The sequence below is a fragment of the Salvelinus namaycush genome, chromosome 16 (assembly GCF_016432855.1).
Source record: "Salvelinus namaycush isolate Seneca chromosome 16, SaNama_1.0, whole genome shotgun sequence".
In the NCBI taxonomy this organism is placed as follows: Eukaryota; Metazoa; Chordata; class Actinopteri; order Salmoniformes; family Salmonidae; genus Salvelinus; species Salvelinus namaycush.
In genome coordinates this window covers 36748002-36763293 of record NC_052322.1, presented here as the reverse complement: position 1 = coordinate 36763293, position 15292 = coordinate 36748002, and the positions used below count along the sequence as shown (strand labels likewise).

The following is a 15292-nucleotide window of genomic DNA, read 5'->3' as shown; positions in this document are numbered from 1 at the left end:
TCATATGACTGTCCTTTCATTCTTTCCGTGATTATGAAGTACCCCCGCCCCTATAGACAAATGGTTTTTTGCAACGTGTTTGGCTGTTGTAAATTGTAAAAGATGGCGGATCCGTTGACACTATTCACTTCTATCGGGCTAAGTGAGCAGAAAGCGAAGGAGACTTTGAAAAATGATGCCTTATGTTCTGCCCTAAAGGATGCTATTGCACAGGTATGACTTCAGAGATTGGGAAAAGTATGAAATCTTGGCAGCTCGGGCGTGGGTAACGTTATATTTGACAGTATTGACAGGATCATAAACCCTCTAACGTTAGCTAGTTTAGTAACGTTAGTCATTTCACTGACTCTTTTTGGCTGTGGCATTTATTTCAGTCAGACAAGTTCATACTTCGATATGAGTCTGAGTGAATACGTACATTCTAACGTATTATTGACAAATCAAGGATAATAGTGAAAGAAAAGACCTGATAGTTCACTGTAAATTTTCACATACACGTGTTATAGGCCTGCCCCTTTTAATTTTCTTTGGAGTCCTCTTTCTAGTGTACCCTGTCATTAGAATTCATCTTACCCTGACTTGACCACCTAAAAATAACCCGGATCTCCACAGTACTGCACTTGTTCTTGAAAGTAGCAATCCAGACTATTCAATTGACAGCTTTCCTGTCAGTTCATCTCCAGGTCTAGTCTACTCTGGAACTTGGTATTGGCCTAAACACTGGTTTCAATAGTGTTAAGTGGTGTTGACATTTGTAACACTATTTATTCCAACTGGTTGATTTCCATAGGCCCAGCGGGTGCTTGGGGTGGCAGGAGTGGACAAAGCGACAGGGACCCTCCTGTACACAATGGCCTCTCGTCTTCGAGACGCCAAACGCCTGGGCTTCCTCACAGATCACATCGCTCAACGCAAGATCTGTACAGAGCTGCAACTGGCAGGTAGACACACACAAACACACGTTTCCTGACATCGCTGATTAATGTTGTTGACTGTATGTCATCAGCATTTTGTCTCGTGGCCATTCCTCTCTCTCTCTGTCTCACACACACAAAGACACTTTGATTTTGAGGTGAACTATCCATAATGTGTCAGACTGTTTAAACATGCTCCTCTCGTCTCTCTAGCTGCTTTGGAGTTTGTGAAGAGCCATCCCCAGGACCCTATCAACCAGCAGGAGTTTGAGTCTTTGTGTGGAGTGGGAGTGGTCATAACACCAGAGCAGATAGAAGACAAGGTGAGGACTTGAGCTTATTTTGACCTGGAAAAACATCTGGCTTTAGCCCTAACTAGAGGGCCCAGAGATTTCCTGTTTACCCATAATGCTGCATGCAATGTTGTCATGTTGTAAACATAGTCTCTGTCCAGTGATGATGATTATTAACAGTTGCTAGGTAGTGTGAGGGGTTTGACTAACAGTGGTATGTTACAGGTGGAAAAAGTGATCAAGAAGCACAAAGACCAGCTGCTGCAGGAGAGGTACCGTTTTAACATGGGACTGCTCATGGGTAAGAATACAGCCCTGATAGAATATTGATTACCTCCTCTGGGACTGGAGGAAATTAATATCTGTGTTGGTAAGGAGGAGAGGATGTGAGTCTCATTGAGAGTGCCTCTGTCTTCACAGGTGAGGCTCGTGGCGGCCTGATGTGGGCTGATGGGAAGATGATCAAAAACGAGGTGGACATGCAGGTGTGTGTAGCAATACATTTATGTTTGTCCTCTGAAGGCATTGTGTATATCAACATAGATATACTGTACCTCAGATGTGTGTTTATATTGTGACCCTGTGTTCAATCCTGACCCCGTTCCCTCTCAGGTCCTCCATCTCCTGGGCCCAAAGACAGAGGCTGACCTGGAGAAGAAACCCAAGGTAACATTTAACACAGCTCAACATGGCTGTCTATAAAAAAAAATGTGTAATCATATTTCACACGCAAAAGTGCAGATAATTTTACTAATGGATCAATCCATTATGTGACTGCATAATCACATAAAATGTACTAAATTAATAACGCTATGTGCAGGCTCAGAAGGCTAAGGCTCCAGATGGTGAGGTGAAGGAGGAGCTCACTATGAATGGTAATGACCTGGGGACTCCACATAAAGCTGCTCTGGGTTAAGTGGTCACCCTGTTACAGGGGTGTTGACATACTTTTGTGTGTGTGTGTGTGTAGGGGAGTTAAAGATTGAGGGCAGATTGCTGATGGATGAGCTGAGAGGAGTGGCCTTGAATTTCCACAAACCAGGTGAGATGGAGACACACTTCATCCATGACCAATTTAAGTACACTAGCTTGTAACCCCTGGCCTCTGACCTGTTTCTCCAGGAGAGAACTATAAAACAGAGGGCTATGTGGTCACTCCTAAAACCATGGACCTGTTGAAGCAGCATCTGGAGTTCACTGGAGGACAGGTATGGAGATAAGGGAATGTCACAGGTGGGATGACCAGAATGCATTTAAGGTTCATACTGCCTGCAGGTGAAACTGTTGATCACTCACTAATTGATCTCTCTTGGTTTTTCTCTCGCCTGTCTATATTACTGTAGATTCGCACTCGTTTCCCTCCGGAGCCCAACGGTATTCTTCACATTGGTCATGCCAAAGCCATCAACTTTAATTTTGGCTACGCTAAGGTATGACCCTGACACACACTCCACCCACCAGCACCACTCTTAACCACTACCAGAAGGCTAAGTATAGCTTCGGCTACGTTTAGCTTATTGGTAAAGGCTAAGGGTTGATTTCATATGGGGTACTTGACAGAACCCTGACCATAACACAGTATCACAATTGTGTGTTGTCCTCTTTTCCTCTCTCCTTGTCCTCTCTCCCTCAGGCTAACGATGGGATCTGCTACTTGAGGTATGATGACACTAACCCAGAAAAGGAAGAGGAGAAGTACTTCACTGCCATCAAAGACATGGTGGAATGGCTGGGTGAGTGTCCGTTGTACAATGTTACCCTAACATCACAACAACACTGGCAAAGCATCCAGAGAATGGTTTAGCACTGACTGGTAATGACATGCCAGTCAACCATAACACATTGCAACATCTGTATGTGTGTGTCTCAGGTTATAAGCCTTATGAAATCACTCACGCCTCCGACAACTTCCAGAGACTTTACGACCTGGCAGTGGACCTCATCCGTAGGTGGGTGACGCTATCTGTGTTTCTCTTTATTCTCATATGTGTGGAACAATTTGCATGTGTGTGTCTGTGTTTGCTCATCTCTCTAGGGGCCATGCCTACGTGTGTCACCAGCGGGGGGAGGAGCTGAAGGGTCACAACCCGCCCCCATCACCATGGCGAGAGCGTCCTGCTGAGGAGTCATTGGTGCTGTTTGACAGGATGAGGCGGGGCCTGTTCGCTGAGGGAGAGGCCACAGTCAGGATGAAGATAGTGATGGAGGACGGCAAGATGGACCCCGTGGCCTACAGGATCAAATACACAGCCCACCATCGCACTGGGGACGCATGGTAATATACACACACACAGTTGTTTAGCGTTTCTTCTAACAGTTCATTATACTCATCACAGTTCTACCCCCTCCTGCCTTTTTTCTTCACAGGTGTATCTATCCTACCTATGACTACACCCACTGTCTGTGTGACTCCATTGAAAACATCACACACTCACTCTGCACCAAGGAGTTCCAGGCCAGGTATGCTGTGTGTTGTAGTTGTTTCTGGGTCAACTTTCCTTTAAGTTGTTGGTTCTTTAGAACCTTTGATTCTCTTAATATGCTTGTGTGTGTCCTTCAGGCGGTCATCGTATTTCTGGCTGTGTAATGCTCTGGACGTGTACTGCCCTGTGCAGTGGGAATATGGCCGTCTGAACCTCACCTACACCGTGGTCTCCAAGAGGAAGATCATCAAACTGGTGGAGGAAGGAACTGTCAGGTCAGCATTACACACACGTATGGAAATCCTGTTTAAGGCAAAACTATTTGTTTCTATGGCCAAACTGTAGGCTTGGGCAATATACCGTATATCGGGGTATTTTGAAACGGTATGATCCAGCTCAGGGCTCCAGCTATGCATTTGGTTTGCTTACTTGCTAGCTAAGTGGCTAGTTGTCAATATCAAGCTTCTTGGTTACAGCAGAGACATTAAATCCCCTCCTGGATCAAGATCCCTGTTGCTTAAATTGTTTTGTGTTTTTGTTGTTATAGCACCTTGCGTGCACATTCGGTAATAGCGTATGATGGTATGAAAATCTGGATTTCTCCCAACCAAATGATTTGTTTCCAGAGCCAAACTACATTATTTTTTGCCAAAGTAACTATCTGTGTGTGTGTGTGTGTGTGTGAGAGAGACTTCCACTGACGGTTTGTGTTTCGCAGGGACTGGGATGACCCTCGTCTCTTCACTCTGACTGCTCTGAGGAGGAGGGGCTTCCCATCTGAGGCCATCAACAACTTCTGTGCAAAGGTACGAGAGAGGGATAGAGAGATGGTGGAGTAAGCAATACTATTGTTTGAATGTTTTATTCCATCTTACCAGGTGGGAGTGACTGTTGCCCAGGCAACAATGGAGCCCCACATGTTAGAGTCGTGTGTGAGGGATGTGCTGAATGACCACGCCCCCCGAGCCATGGCCGTCCTGGAGCCCCTCAAAGTCACCATCACCAACCTGCCTGAGGGCATACGGGTATGTAAACACTCACACAATCACTTTTGCTTCAAGGATTAGTGCGAATGCGAACCATTTATTTATCTTCTCTCCTAGAATGATGTCCGTGTGCCTGACTTCCCAGCCAATGAGTTCATGGGCAGCCATGTTGTTCCATTTACACGCACCATCTTCATCGAGCAGAGCGACTTTAGAGAGGTAGGTGACAAGTTGTGTGGGTCTTAGTGCGCATGCTCTCAATACAAGGTCTGTGTACATTGTAAGTGTGTGTTAACCCTGCTGCTCTCTCACACACAATCTCCCTCTGTAGGTGATGGAGAAGGGCTACAAGCGTCTGACCCCAGATCAGCCAGTAGGCCTGAGGCATGCTGGCTATGTCATCTCTGTACAGAAGGTCATCAAGGTGAGCTGCTTCTCTCAGATTGAAAGACTACAAAAAACAAAGAACCATGTTAAGACTATATACCTACAAACATGCCTGTTTGTCCTGGCAGGATGTTAAAGTCCTCTTTCTGTCCCCCACACCTCATCTGTCCTCTGCCTTTCCTCTCTCTGATTCTCACTTTGCTATTATCTTCGGCCTTCTTACTCTGTTTCTCCCTCGCTCTCCATCTCTCTCAGGACGCCCAGGGCAGGGTGGTGGAGTTGGAGGTGTTTTGCTGTAGTTCCCATGAGGCTGCAGAGAAACCTAAGGCCTTCATCCACTGGGTCAGCGAGCCCCAGAAGTGTGAAATCCGTCTCTACGAAAGACTGTGAGTCACTGAAGAGGCTTTGCGTGTGTGTCTGTGAGAGAGACACGTCTGTAAATACATCTGTCTGGAATGATTTCTCTCTCGCTGTCAATTTTTTTGTTGTCTGTCCACAGATTCCTTCACAAAAATCCTGAGGACCCGTCTGAGGTGCCCGGCGGCTTCCTAAGTGATATCAACCCTGTGAGTGTGTCTAAGTGTTACTGTCATGGACACACACAACCTCCGCACATACACACATGCTGATTTAAGGAAAGGAGACAAGGAGAGGATGCTTGAGATGCACCCATGTCAAAATGTTACCTATGTCCTCTCTGTCCCCCAGAACTCCCTGCAAGTGATTGACAGTGCCTTGGTGGACATCTCCGTGAGCAAGGCGAAGGTGTTTGATAAGTTCCAGTTTGAGAGAGTGGGCTACTTCGCACTGGACCCAGACAGCACAGCAGACAAGGTATGGTCCACCAACCAGAAACTGAATAGTTGATTGACACAGGTGGCAAAAAGGAGTGAGAACTGGGGTGTTATTCAATTGTTTACTTTGAAATGTAGAATGTCATCTTATGAAGTTGGTGACCTAAGAGAAATTTCCATAGAGCATGAGCCAGAGGGTAACAGCAGCGTTCTTCTCCCTGCAGCTCGTCTTCAACAGAACAGTCACCCTCAAAGAGGATCCTGGGAAGATGTGATTGGGCAGAATGAGATCAAGCTGGACTGCCTGCTTCCCATGAGCCCTCAAACATGTCTGAATCCCAAATCAACCCCTGTCCCCTACACCTGACATGATTTAGATCTGAAAGTATCAATGGGTATAAGCAATGCTCCATCTTGATAGACCTCTGATAGGCTTGTTGGACTTTTTGCCATATTGAATAGACCTATCCAGATCTACAGATGTGCTTAGGAGTCGATTTGAAATCCAGAATTGGGGTTTTCGGGCATCTTTCAGTTTAGCATTTGCACAGACTTGGAAACTGTTGCAAGGTACCTCCTTTTGAGGACCACAACTCATTTATAATTGGGGTAATAAGGGTCTTACTGTAAGTTTGTATGATGTAAACCCATCCTGTCAAGCTCTGAGTCCATGGTCAAACGTATCATCATCATCAAGCTTGGCTCTGCTGATCTCACACAACATAGATGCTTACAAATGCAACATTTGGTGACACATTTGAGAGGAAACCATGAATAAAACCATGAAAAACAATTGTAAAATAGATATTACAATGTGTCTGAGTCAGTGTTTACCTTGGGTTAATGTAGGTGTGTTTCTTAATCAACTTTAACAGTGAAAGGTAAATACAAAAATTAATTTTAAAAAGCAGTGAAAGGGATGACATTAACTCACTCATGACACAATCCACTCAAAGGCACACTTGCATTGTGGGAAGAACACAGACCACTTTTTGAGGAAGTAGAGTGCATGCGAATTAACTATTGCCTGCCCAGAGCTGTCCCAGCTCCACAAGAATAATTTGCACAGTTACTGTGGTCTCCCTTAACTAGGCAAGAGACCAGTAGGAAGCTCTTTAAGGTGGACTGGGACAGATGCTGTTTCTAAAACACAGTACCCACAGTCATTATTACCCTGCTGTCAGGGTTCTTCACTAAAATAATGTTACCTACTACAGTGCTGAGCAAATGTTATTTTCAAGCTTTTGGATGTGGAAAAGATTTAACTGGAAAAACGGAAAGTGAGATATTTATTGTTAGGTTGTTCCTCATGAGCAGCACACAGCCTTATGAACAATACATTTAATTCGCACTTTAAAGGAATTAGATTGCTATTTAATCTTGAGTTATGCTTCATCTGGAAGCGTTTTGTCACGAGGTTGTGACACGTGTGGCATGTTGCACTGCATGTCCCCTTTAAAATGACCGTCACATCAATTTATCGCGGCATCTGAAGGGGGTAATCTCGCGTTAGCAACACGCCGCAGTAGAACGCCATCTGATTGGACGAAAGGGGTGTAGTTGTAAGATGGCGCCCAGTGAAATCTGACTGCAAAATAAAAGGGAAAATAATAGACAAAATAGCAAGAAACCGTGAAAAATCCAAGTCTAAAAGATCACTGAGACAATTTGTATCTCTCCTATGCACAAGAAAAACGCTGCTACTGGCTTGTGGAGCTGCATTTCTGGGCGGATAGAGAGAGTGGATTTGGTCGGCCTGGGAGAAGAGAGGTAACAGTAAAGCCAGGCAGGGAGGAGAGTGGAGCGAGCTATACTGTTACTGAACATAACACGTTTTATACTGACGTTCTATTCGCCACATTATCTATTTTGTGCTTTCATTAACATGGCGTATTTTATTTGCTGAAGAGCTGCATATTCTGTTTGTTTAGTAGGCCGGTAGGGAGGAGGGGACTCCACGGGAACCAGCAAAATACCGTAGTCAGCTAACGTTAGTTAGCTTGTAACGTTAGCTAGCTACAGTAGATTTACAGCACCAGTATATCGCCTTTAGCAACAGTAGTTAATGTACACTTGGCATTTGTTCAGTATCAATGACAATATGAACAATTACTTAATTCACACCCAGTCAAATGTGAGATTGTTTCATCTTCTTTCGGTGTTCTCACAACCGACCTGCTCGAGCGAAGAACCAGGACAAGACCTACCTGGTGAGCGCTCGCCCTGACCTCGACTGTCACTGAACATTGTTCCGACTTCGGAGTGGATTATTTAATTCCTCTGACTTGATACAACGCTTTTGCAGCACCCTCCGAATCCCGATACCCCATGCCAGCAGAATTAACCTTTAGCTTCTGTCAGATGTAAACATTCCTGCATTTAACCACTGTCATAGTCCTGTCCGGACAGAACGGAGTCTAAGGCCACCTACTACCGATTGAACGGCCACAAAAGTTGCCCCCTTGTCTGTCAGCAAATATTCTTGTCCTAAAACGTTAATTTCCGTCCAAAATTAAAGCAATTTTTTTGTGACAGACAACTGTAGTGTACCACAACTCTATTTAGATATTCATTGTAACTTAAAGGGCAATTCCACCACTTCAACATTTTATCTACAGCACCTTATCTTTGTCTAAATATGTGAAAACGGTACGTTTCTATGATCTGAGGATAAAAACATAAGGTCCTAAAAAATGCTTCTCTGTGACATCACAGGGTAGGATTAAAAGTAAGAAACTGATTTTCAAAACCTGCAACGATATTTTTCTTGCTCCCCACGTCACCGTATATCAGTTTGAAAATCTTTTTATTTTTTATGTTTTGGCATTTGATGTTATCGGGTAGAACTTTTTAACTTGATTTATTTCTCTAAAATGTAGAAATGTGCTTTTTTTCACATATTGTGGAAAGAGATGATGAAGAGATGAGGTTGAAAAGTGGTGGAGTTGCCCTTTAAGCCTTCATGACAGTAAGTAAATTACTGCAGGTTTAAGGTAAATAACTGACATGCGTCTTGTCTATGTCCACACAGGCACCCCATCCTATCCCCTGTAGAAGAGTAACGTTGGGCTGTGATGAATAACATGGAGGGTTCGGGGGGCTCGTTTGAGGATCTGGTGAGGCTGAAGGCCCGCAGTGTCCCCCAGCATCGGATGAAGGAGTTCCTGGAGTCCCTGGCCAACAAGGGCCCCGAGGCACTGCAGGAGTTCAACCATCAGGGTGGCGCTGCCGCCACAACCACTACCACCACTACGGTGTACCAGCAGGGAGCAAACTGCATATACACAGACAGCACCGAGGTGGCTGGGTCACTGCTGGAACTGGCCTGTCCGGTAAGAGACAGAGAGAGGAAAAGAGCATGTCGAGTTTGTGAAAGACAAGATGGATTTGGTGACATGATCCATATTATAATAAAAACCACCTGGTGCTCTACCTTCAGCAACAGCAGGTACAGGTGTCCCAGCAACAGGTGATGGCAGCACAGCAGCAGCTCTCACCAAATATGACCACAGCCATGCACCAAGGCCAAGACATAATACAGGTATTATCATCTACTCTTTCTGTCTTTCTCGCTCACTGTCTCGCTCTGTCCCTGCCACTCTCCTAAAAATGAGTGCCAATTATTGCTGAGAGCCTATGACTATCCTGGTTAACTGAAATGTATATGTCTCCTGTAGGTGCAGATCGGGGGGCAACATCAGGGCCAGGTGGTTGGGGTGGGGGGCCAGGTGCTGCAGCTGCCCTCCTCCTCCAATCAACAGCTGCAGGGGGTCACCACAGCCCAGCTAATACAGTCCGGGGACCTCACAGAAGAACAGCACCAACAGGTAAACACACATTCCAGTTGGTGTACACATATACCTAACGGATAATGTATTTTAACATCTCTCCCTCTCAGCTGCAGGCCCAGTTGATGGCAGCGGTGGCGGGTGGTCAACAGATCCAGATCCAGACGGTGGGAGCTCTCTCCCCCTCCCAGCAGCAGGGCTCTCCCCGGGGGAACACCATCCAGACCACCTCCCCCCTCCAGCCAGCCAAGAAGCGTAAGGTGGACATGCCCATCACAGTGTCCTACGCCCTGCCTGGTCAGCAGCTGGCCACTGTACTAGCAATCCCCCAGGGTCAGGGACAGCAGCAGAGCTACGTATCTCTGAGGCCAGACGTGTTGACTGTAGATAGCAGCCACCTGTACAGCGCTACAGGTACCATCACCAGCCCCACTGGAGAGACCTGGACCATCCCAGTCTACTCTGCCCCGCCAGGGTCACGTGATCAGGGCGGCGTCACACACATCGCCATCCCCCAGGAAGCATACAGCGCTGTGCAGGTTGGTGGGGCGACTACAACGACAATGGCACACACTACGCCAACGCAAGTTACGATCGGCTCGAGTCATGCAGTTTCCACGATGACAGGGTCGTCGGTGGGTCATGAAGAAGTGCAATACCAGACAGTGGCGGCCAACTCTCTGTTCCCGGCCCAGTTCATGCACGGGAACATCCACATCCCTGTGGCGGTGCAAGGGTACGGCAACACCACGCAGTCGCTCATCTGGGACCCCCAGCAGCAGGTGCTGCACACACAGGGAGGGGTGCAGGTCCAGGACGTACAGCAACTACAGGTCACTTTATTCAGCAGCTACAGATTATAATTCTACAAGCCCCAAATATCTACATCAAGATTGATATAATTTATAATCTTGATTTAATTTTTCTGTTTAGAGATCTTAACTCGAATGGCCTGGTCTCTTGCTGCATTTGTTTTGCATACTGATAGCCCTGGTGTGTCTGCGCAGGGTCAGACCATGGCAGTAGCAGAGATGGAGGGCCAGGGGCATACAGAGATGATGCTTCCCTGTTCTCTGAAGCCTGAGGAGGGGCTTGACGTGTGGAAGCTCTGGGCCCAGAGGAAGAATGCCGAGCTGGACAAGGACGAGATCAACAAACTAGCTCCCATTGGCCGTAAGTACACTCACCTTTTTTTGTCGAACAGTATGTCTACCCCCTCGCTAGCCAGCACCCCATTGACTGTTTATACTTGTGTGTGTAGGCCGGCAGGCACTGAGGTTCCAGGAGGACCTGGTGTCGTGTGCGGTTGCTGAGCTCAGTGTGGGGCTGTCTCACATGTGCCAGGAGGCCCGAGGACTGGAGGGAGAGACTTATGGGGCTGACGTTCTCTATTACGTCTTCCTCTGCATACAGAAGGTGCCCCACACACACACAGGAATATAGTAACTATAATGGAAGCTACTGTATATTCTAACTATCTTTTTACTCTCTTGTCTTTCCTGTCTTTCTCTGTAGTATCTGGTTGATAATGGTCGTGTGGATGACGTGTTTTCAGACCCGTACTACGGGCGCTTCTCCCAGTGTCTGCATCGGATACTGGAGCCATGGCGGCCAAGCGTCCATCCACTAGGTAAGAACAGAAATCGGTATAGTCCATTAGTGCCCAACCATACACATTGTACATATCACCTGTACGAATTAGTGATGAAAAAAACATGTCAGGTGTTTCATGTTTTTTTGCTGTGTTTTATGACTTCCTGGCCCAGGTTACCTCATCGCCAGTCAGGTGACAGAGGAGATGCTGTGGGAGTGTAAACAGCTGGGTGCCCATTCTCCTGCAACGCTACTGACTACGCTGATGTTCTTCAACACCAAGTGAGTAAGTTACACACACATACACACCCCCACACACACACACACACACACACACACTAAATGCATGTATCTAACACCTCTTTGTCCCCCCTAGGTACTTCCAGCTGAAGACTGTGGAGCAGCATCTGAAGCTGGCCTTCTCCAAGGTCCTGAGACACACCAGGAAGAGCCCCAACAACCCCAAAGACAAGTGCACCAGCATCCGCTACCTGAAGCCTGTTGGCCAGCACCAGATAGGACAGAAAGGTGAGCGGTCACCCAGGACAGGAGAGCCAGGGGTCAAATACTGTACATGGCTCTTTGTGACATGCAGAAACTTGGTGGTAACCTCTAACCCCTCTCCCGTAGTGACAGATGACATGTATGCAGAGCAGTTGGAGCACCCAGAGAACCCTCTGCGCTGCCCCATCAAACTCTACGACTTCTACCTCTTCAAATGGTGAGTTGAGGGACAAGGAGTAAGGGTGTGAAGGAAACAGTTGAACGGTACATAATGCCTCTGAATCTAGCCTGATATTTGTAGAACACTAATATACAACTAGGGGTGTGAACGTTACATTAAAAAAAAAATCTTTAAAAAAAAATCTGTAAAAGTAAGAAATTTAAATCACAATGCTGTTATCACAAAACTACCACTAACAGGTCCCGATCATCGTCGTAAAGGGATTTTTTTAAATTTATTTTTTTACAAATTGGCCTACCTAACGCAACAATGCTGTGACGTTAAAAGGGGATATGCGTCTTTCAAATGATTTGTGACGGATATAAAGCGCTCCGCACGTAATCGTCCTTAACAGTTGGAAAAGAAAGTGCTGATTACAGAAATGATTGCAGTTGATATGCAGCCATTGCCAATGGCCTACTTGAGTTGAGATAATTTGCTAAATGCAAGCACCATTTGAGCCATGACCCGCACTGCTGAAACAGTTGCGTCTTTCTCATCAATATCACTGTTCGACATTTACTCCCGTTTCAACATGGTGTTATTTCCTTTAATGGGAGTTGAGGCATAGATTTAACAGCATTAGAATGCTAAAATTATTCTCCTTTTAATCAGTAGATGGAAGGCCCTAAAAATTGTCAAGATTCCAGCCACGCAAGTCAGACTGTTCTCTCTGCTACCGCACGGCAAACGGTGCCGATGCACCAATTCTGGAACCAACAGACCCTGAACAGCTTCTACCCCCAAGCCATAAGACTGCTAAATAGTTAACCAAATAGCTACCCGGACTACTGCGGTAGAACTTCATTGCCCCTAGCAGTCATACCACGCAGTAGGATTTCCCATTATATTTTATGAAGCGTTTTTAATGGAAAACTAATAAATGGCGGTTAAAATTGACATTTTTTTTCCATTTGTCACATAATACTAACCTCTCTCTGCTTCTCTCTCTCAGTCCACAGAGTGCTAAAGGCCGCAACGACGCCTTCTACCTGAACCCTGAACCCGTGGTGGCGCCCAACAGCCCCCTGTGGTACTCCACCCAGCCAATCAACAGAGAGCAGATGGAGCACATCCTCGCTCGCTGCCTCATCGTGAGAGAGATCCAGGAAGCTGTTGCCAACATACACTAGCAGGACTGGAGGAGGGGAATGACCATTGACTTAGACATAGCATCATTATGGCGTCGGTGAGAGCATGGGCAGGGCCGTTGAGGCCATCTCTATTTTGAAGTAGTACATTTTCTTCTTCTACTTCTATGAGTTGGCAAACAAACTGAAAGGGTTCATACTGCCACCCGGAGTGTGGTGTTTGAACAGTATAAAGCTTGGTTGGTGATTTACTGCCAACTGCAGTTATGGAATGTTTATTCACGAGTAGGCCTATAATTCATTGGTCCAGCCCTCCTGACGGCTCAAAAATAATTATAACTTCACACATTATCCAAGGGATTATGATAATTTGCTGGTAGAAACATTAGTTTGCACCCCTTATCTTAATTTGCTCCGTGGCAAGGTGGCCAAGTGTAGGGTCGTCACTAGTTAACACAGCCACAAAGTCATAAACCCTGTCTATTTCAACATGATCTTAAAATCTGATTTTAAACCCAACTCTCACCTTAACCACACTGCTAACCTTAGCCTACCCTTAAGGTGAAAAAGAAGCTACTTTTTGTTTTCATGAATTTGTATGTATGATATAGCCAATGTTGACTTTGTGGCTGTTTTTATCTAGTGGAAACTCAAGTGTAGGCTACAGAGAAAAGCTGTTTGGTTCTCAGACGACTCTCGATTAGGAAGAACTTTGCAGCAGGTGTTTCTGATTTAATAAATATTGCCATGTTGGTGGGTGATAACATTTAAATAAAGCCCAGCCCCGAAGCGAAACGTAGGGTGAAAATAATTTGCATGTCACCTCATAGAAAAAGGCAGGTAAGCCTCATGGAAACGTCCGAAGTTACACATTTGGATTTGTCACTTCAAGCCCAAATATCATACTTTGACTAAAACGATGATTTATTGATTCACATTGTTGTGCAACATCATGGGTAAGCTCTGGCAATTGTCTTTCACCCCGAAAAAGTGGATTTCTATTGGTGTGGGCGTTTAAATGTATATGTTGATTGTCTGTGTATAGCAGGATTTCCCAACCCTCTCCTTGGGGACAAACAGATGTTTCAGATTTTTGTTGTAGCCTTAAACTGGCACACCTGATTCAATTAGTCTGCTAATCATCAACCCCTTGACTAGTTGAATCAGTTGTACCAGTTTCTGGCTAAAACCAAAAGTTGAAACATTTGGTGGTCTCTGAGAAGAGGGTTGGGAAGTACTAGTGTATAGCGCATGCAGTGTACAAAACATTAGCAACACCTTCCTAATATTGAGTTGCATTCCACAGGGATGCTGGCCCATGTTGACTCCAATGCTTCCCATTATTTTGTCAAGTTGGCTGGATTTCCTTGATAAACACGGGAAACTGTTGAGCATGGAAAAACTCAGCAGCGTTGTAGATCTTGACACATTCAAACTCATGTGCCTGGCACCATACTGCCCTACACTGTTCAAAGGCACTTAAATCTGTTGTTTTGCCCATTGACCCTCTGAATGGCACACATACACAATCCATGTCTTAAGGCTTATAAATCCTTCTTTAACCTGTCTATCTTTCTACACTGATTTGAAGTGGATGTAACAGGTGACATCAATAAGGGATCCTAGCTGTCACCTGGATTCACCTGGTCCGTCTGTCATGGAAAGAGCAGGTGTTCCTAAAGTTTTGTACACTGCACATCCCAAGATGCATACTTAACTTTCATCCATACAGAGAATACCGCTTGCAAGCCTTAGGTTGCGTTTACACAGACAGCCCAATTAGATTCTATATATATATATATATATATATACATTTTTCTTTTTACCAATAGTTTTTTTTTGCCCAATTATTGGCATCAGAATAGGGCTGCCTTTGTAAACTCAGCCTTAGATACAACCTTTCCATCAAATATTTTTGCCAAAGGAAGTAGTTGCAGGTTAATGTGTCATGAGTCTTGTCCTGTAGGTTAACTGTGATTTCCCCTTAGATAGGCCAGCTGCAGTCAAAATTGGCTATATTGTCATAACATTTATATTTTTTTGGTCTTTGAGTGTTGGGGTTAGGTTTAAAATCAGATGTTATGCCTTTGTGGTTGTGCCAGCTAGTAACCAATGCAGAGCTGCATCCAGAACAAGATTCATTATGAAAAACTAACCTGTGAAATCTTTTTTCAAATGTTTTTTTTTCATTTAAGCATTGCTGTTGTAATTGTTATTTTCTGTTCACCAACAGACTGAGGGATATATGCATTTCTCCTGTTTTATTCTGTAAAATACATGTATATTTTTTTATGTTGCT

The 15292-nt window shown here is 45.2% G+C and overlaps 2 protein-coding genes across 3 annotated transcripts; both read left to right on the top strand.

Moving 5' to 3' along the window:
* The first annotated feature begins 67 nt into the window (after positions 1-67).
* Positions 68-6602, top strand: qars1 (glutaminyl-tRNA synthetase 1). The gene is made up of 23 exons (XM_039011118.1): positions 68-213; positions 791-941; positions 1128-1237; positions 1433-1508; positions 1628-1692; positions 1820-1873; positions 2028-2082; positions 2178-2249; positions 2330-2415; positions 2551-2637; positions 2841-2940; positions 3078-3156; positions 3243-3482; positions 3575-3667; positions 3768-3905; positions 4349-4436; positions 4509-4655; positions 4734-4835; positions 4948-5040; positions 5259-5389; positions 5503-5569; positions 5712-5837; positions 6022-6602. The coding sequence occupies exons 1-23, from the start codon at positions 103-105 to the stop codon at positions 6070-6072; spliced, it is 2322 nt and encodes a 773-aa protein (XP_038867046.1). The 5' UTR covers positions 68-102; the 3' UTR covers positions 6073-6602.
* Positions 6603-7359: 757 nt separating this feature from the next.
* LOC120061358 (glutamine-rich protein 1-like) lies at positions 7360-14556 on the top strand. 2 transcript variants are annotated; one of them, XM_039011121.1, is made up of 12 exons: positions 7360-7567; positions 8829-9129; positions 9237-9338; positions 9475-9624; positions 9696-10418; positions 10593-10758; positions 10847-11001; positions 11101-11215; positions 11352-11460; positions 11555-11706; positions 11809-11899; positions 12858-14556. In XM_039011121.1, the coding sequence occupies exons 2-12, from the start codon at positions 8872-8874 to the stop codon at positions 13033-13035; spliced, it is 2199 nt and encodes a 732-aa protein (XP_038867049.1). In that variant the 5' UTR covers positions 7360-7567; positions 8829-8871; the 3' UTR covers positions 13036-14556. The 2 variants fall into 2 exon arrangements, with proteins under 2 accessions (XP_038867049.1, XP_038867048.1); XM_039011120.1 differs by having other exon boundaries at positions 11346-11460.
* The last annotated feature ends 736 nt before the right edge of the window (positions 14557-15292 follow it).

Excerpts from the sequence above, each read along its gene's own strand:
- qars1 (XM_039011118.1), top strand. The coding sequence starts at position 103 with ATGGCGGATCCGTTGACACTATTCACTTCTATCGGGCTAAGTGAGCAG. Across the intron at positions 942-1,127 it reads TACAGAGCTGCAACTGGCAG|CTGCTTTGGAGTTTGTGAAG; the intron begins GTAGACACACAC and ends TCGTCTCTCTAG. Across the intron at positions 1,509-1,627 it reads TAACATGGGACTGCTCATGG|GTGAGGCTCGTGGCGGCCTG; the intron begins GTAAGAATACAG and ends CTGTCTTCACAG.
- LOC120061358 (XM_039011120.1), top strand. The coding sequence starts at position 8,872 with ATGAATAACATGGAGGGTTCGGGGGGCTCGTTTGAGGATCTGGTGAGG. Across the intron at positions 9,339-9,474 it reads AAGGCCAAGACATAATACAG|GTGCAGATCGGGGGGCAACA; the intron begins GTATTATCATCT and ends TGTCTCCTGTAG. Across the intron at positions 11,002-11,100 it reads TCTTCCTCTGCATACAGAAG|TATCTGGTTGATAATGGTCG; the intron begins GTGCCCCACACA and ends CTTTCTCTGTAG.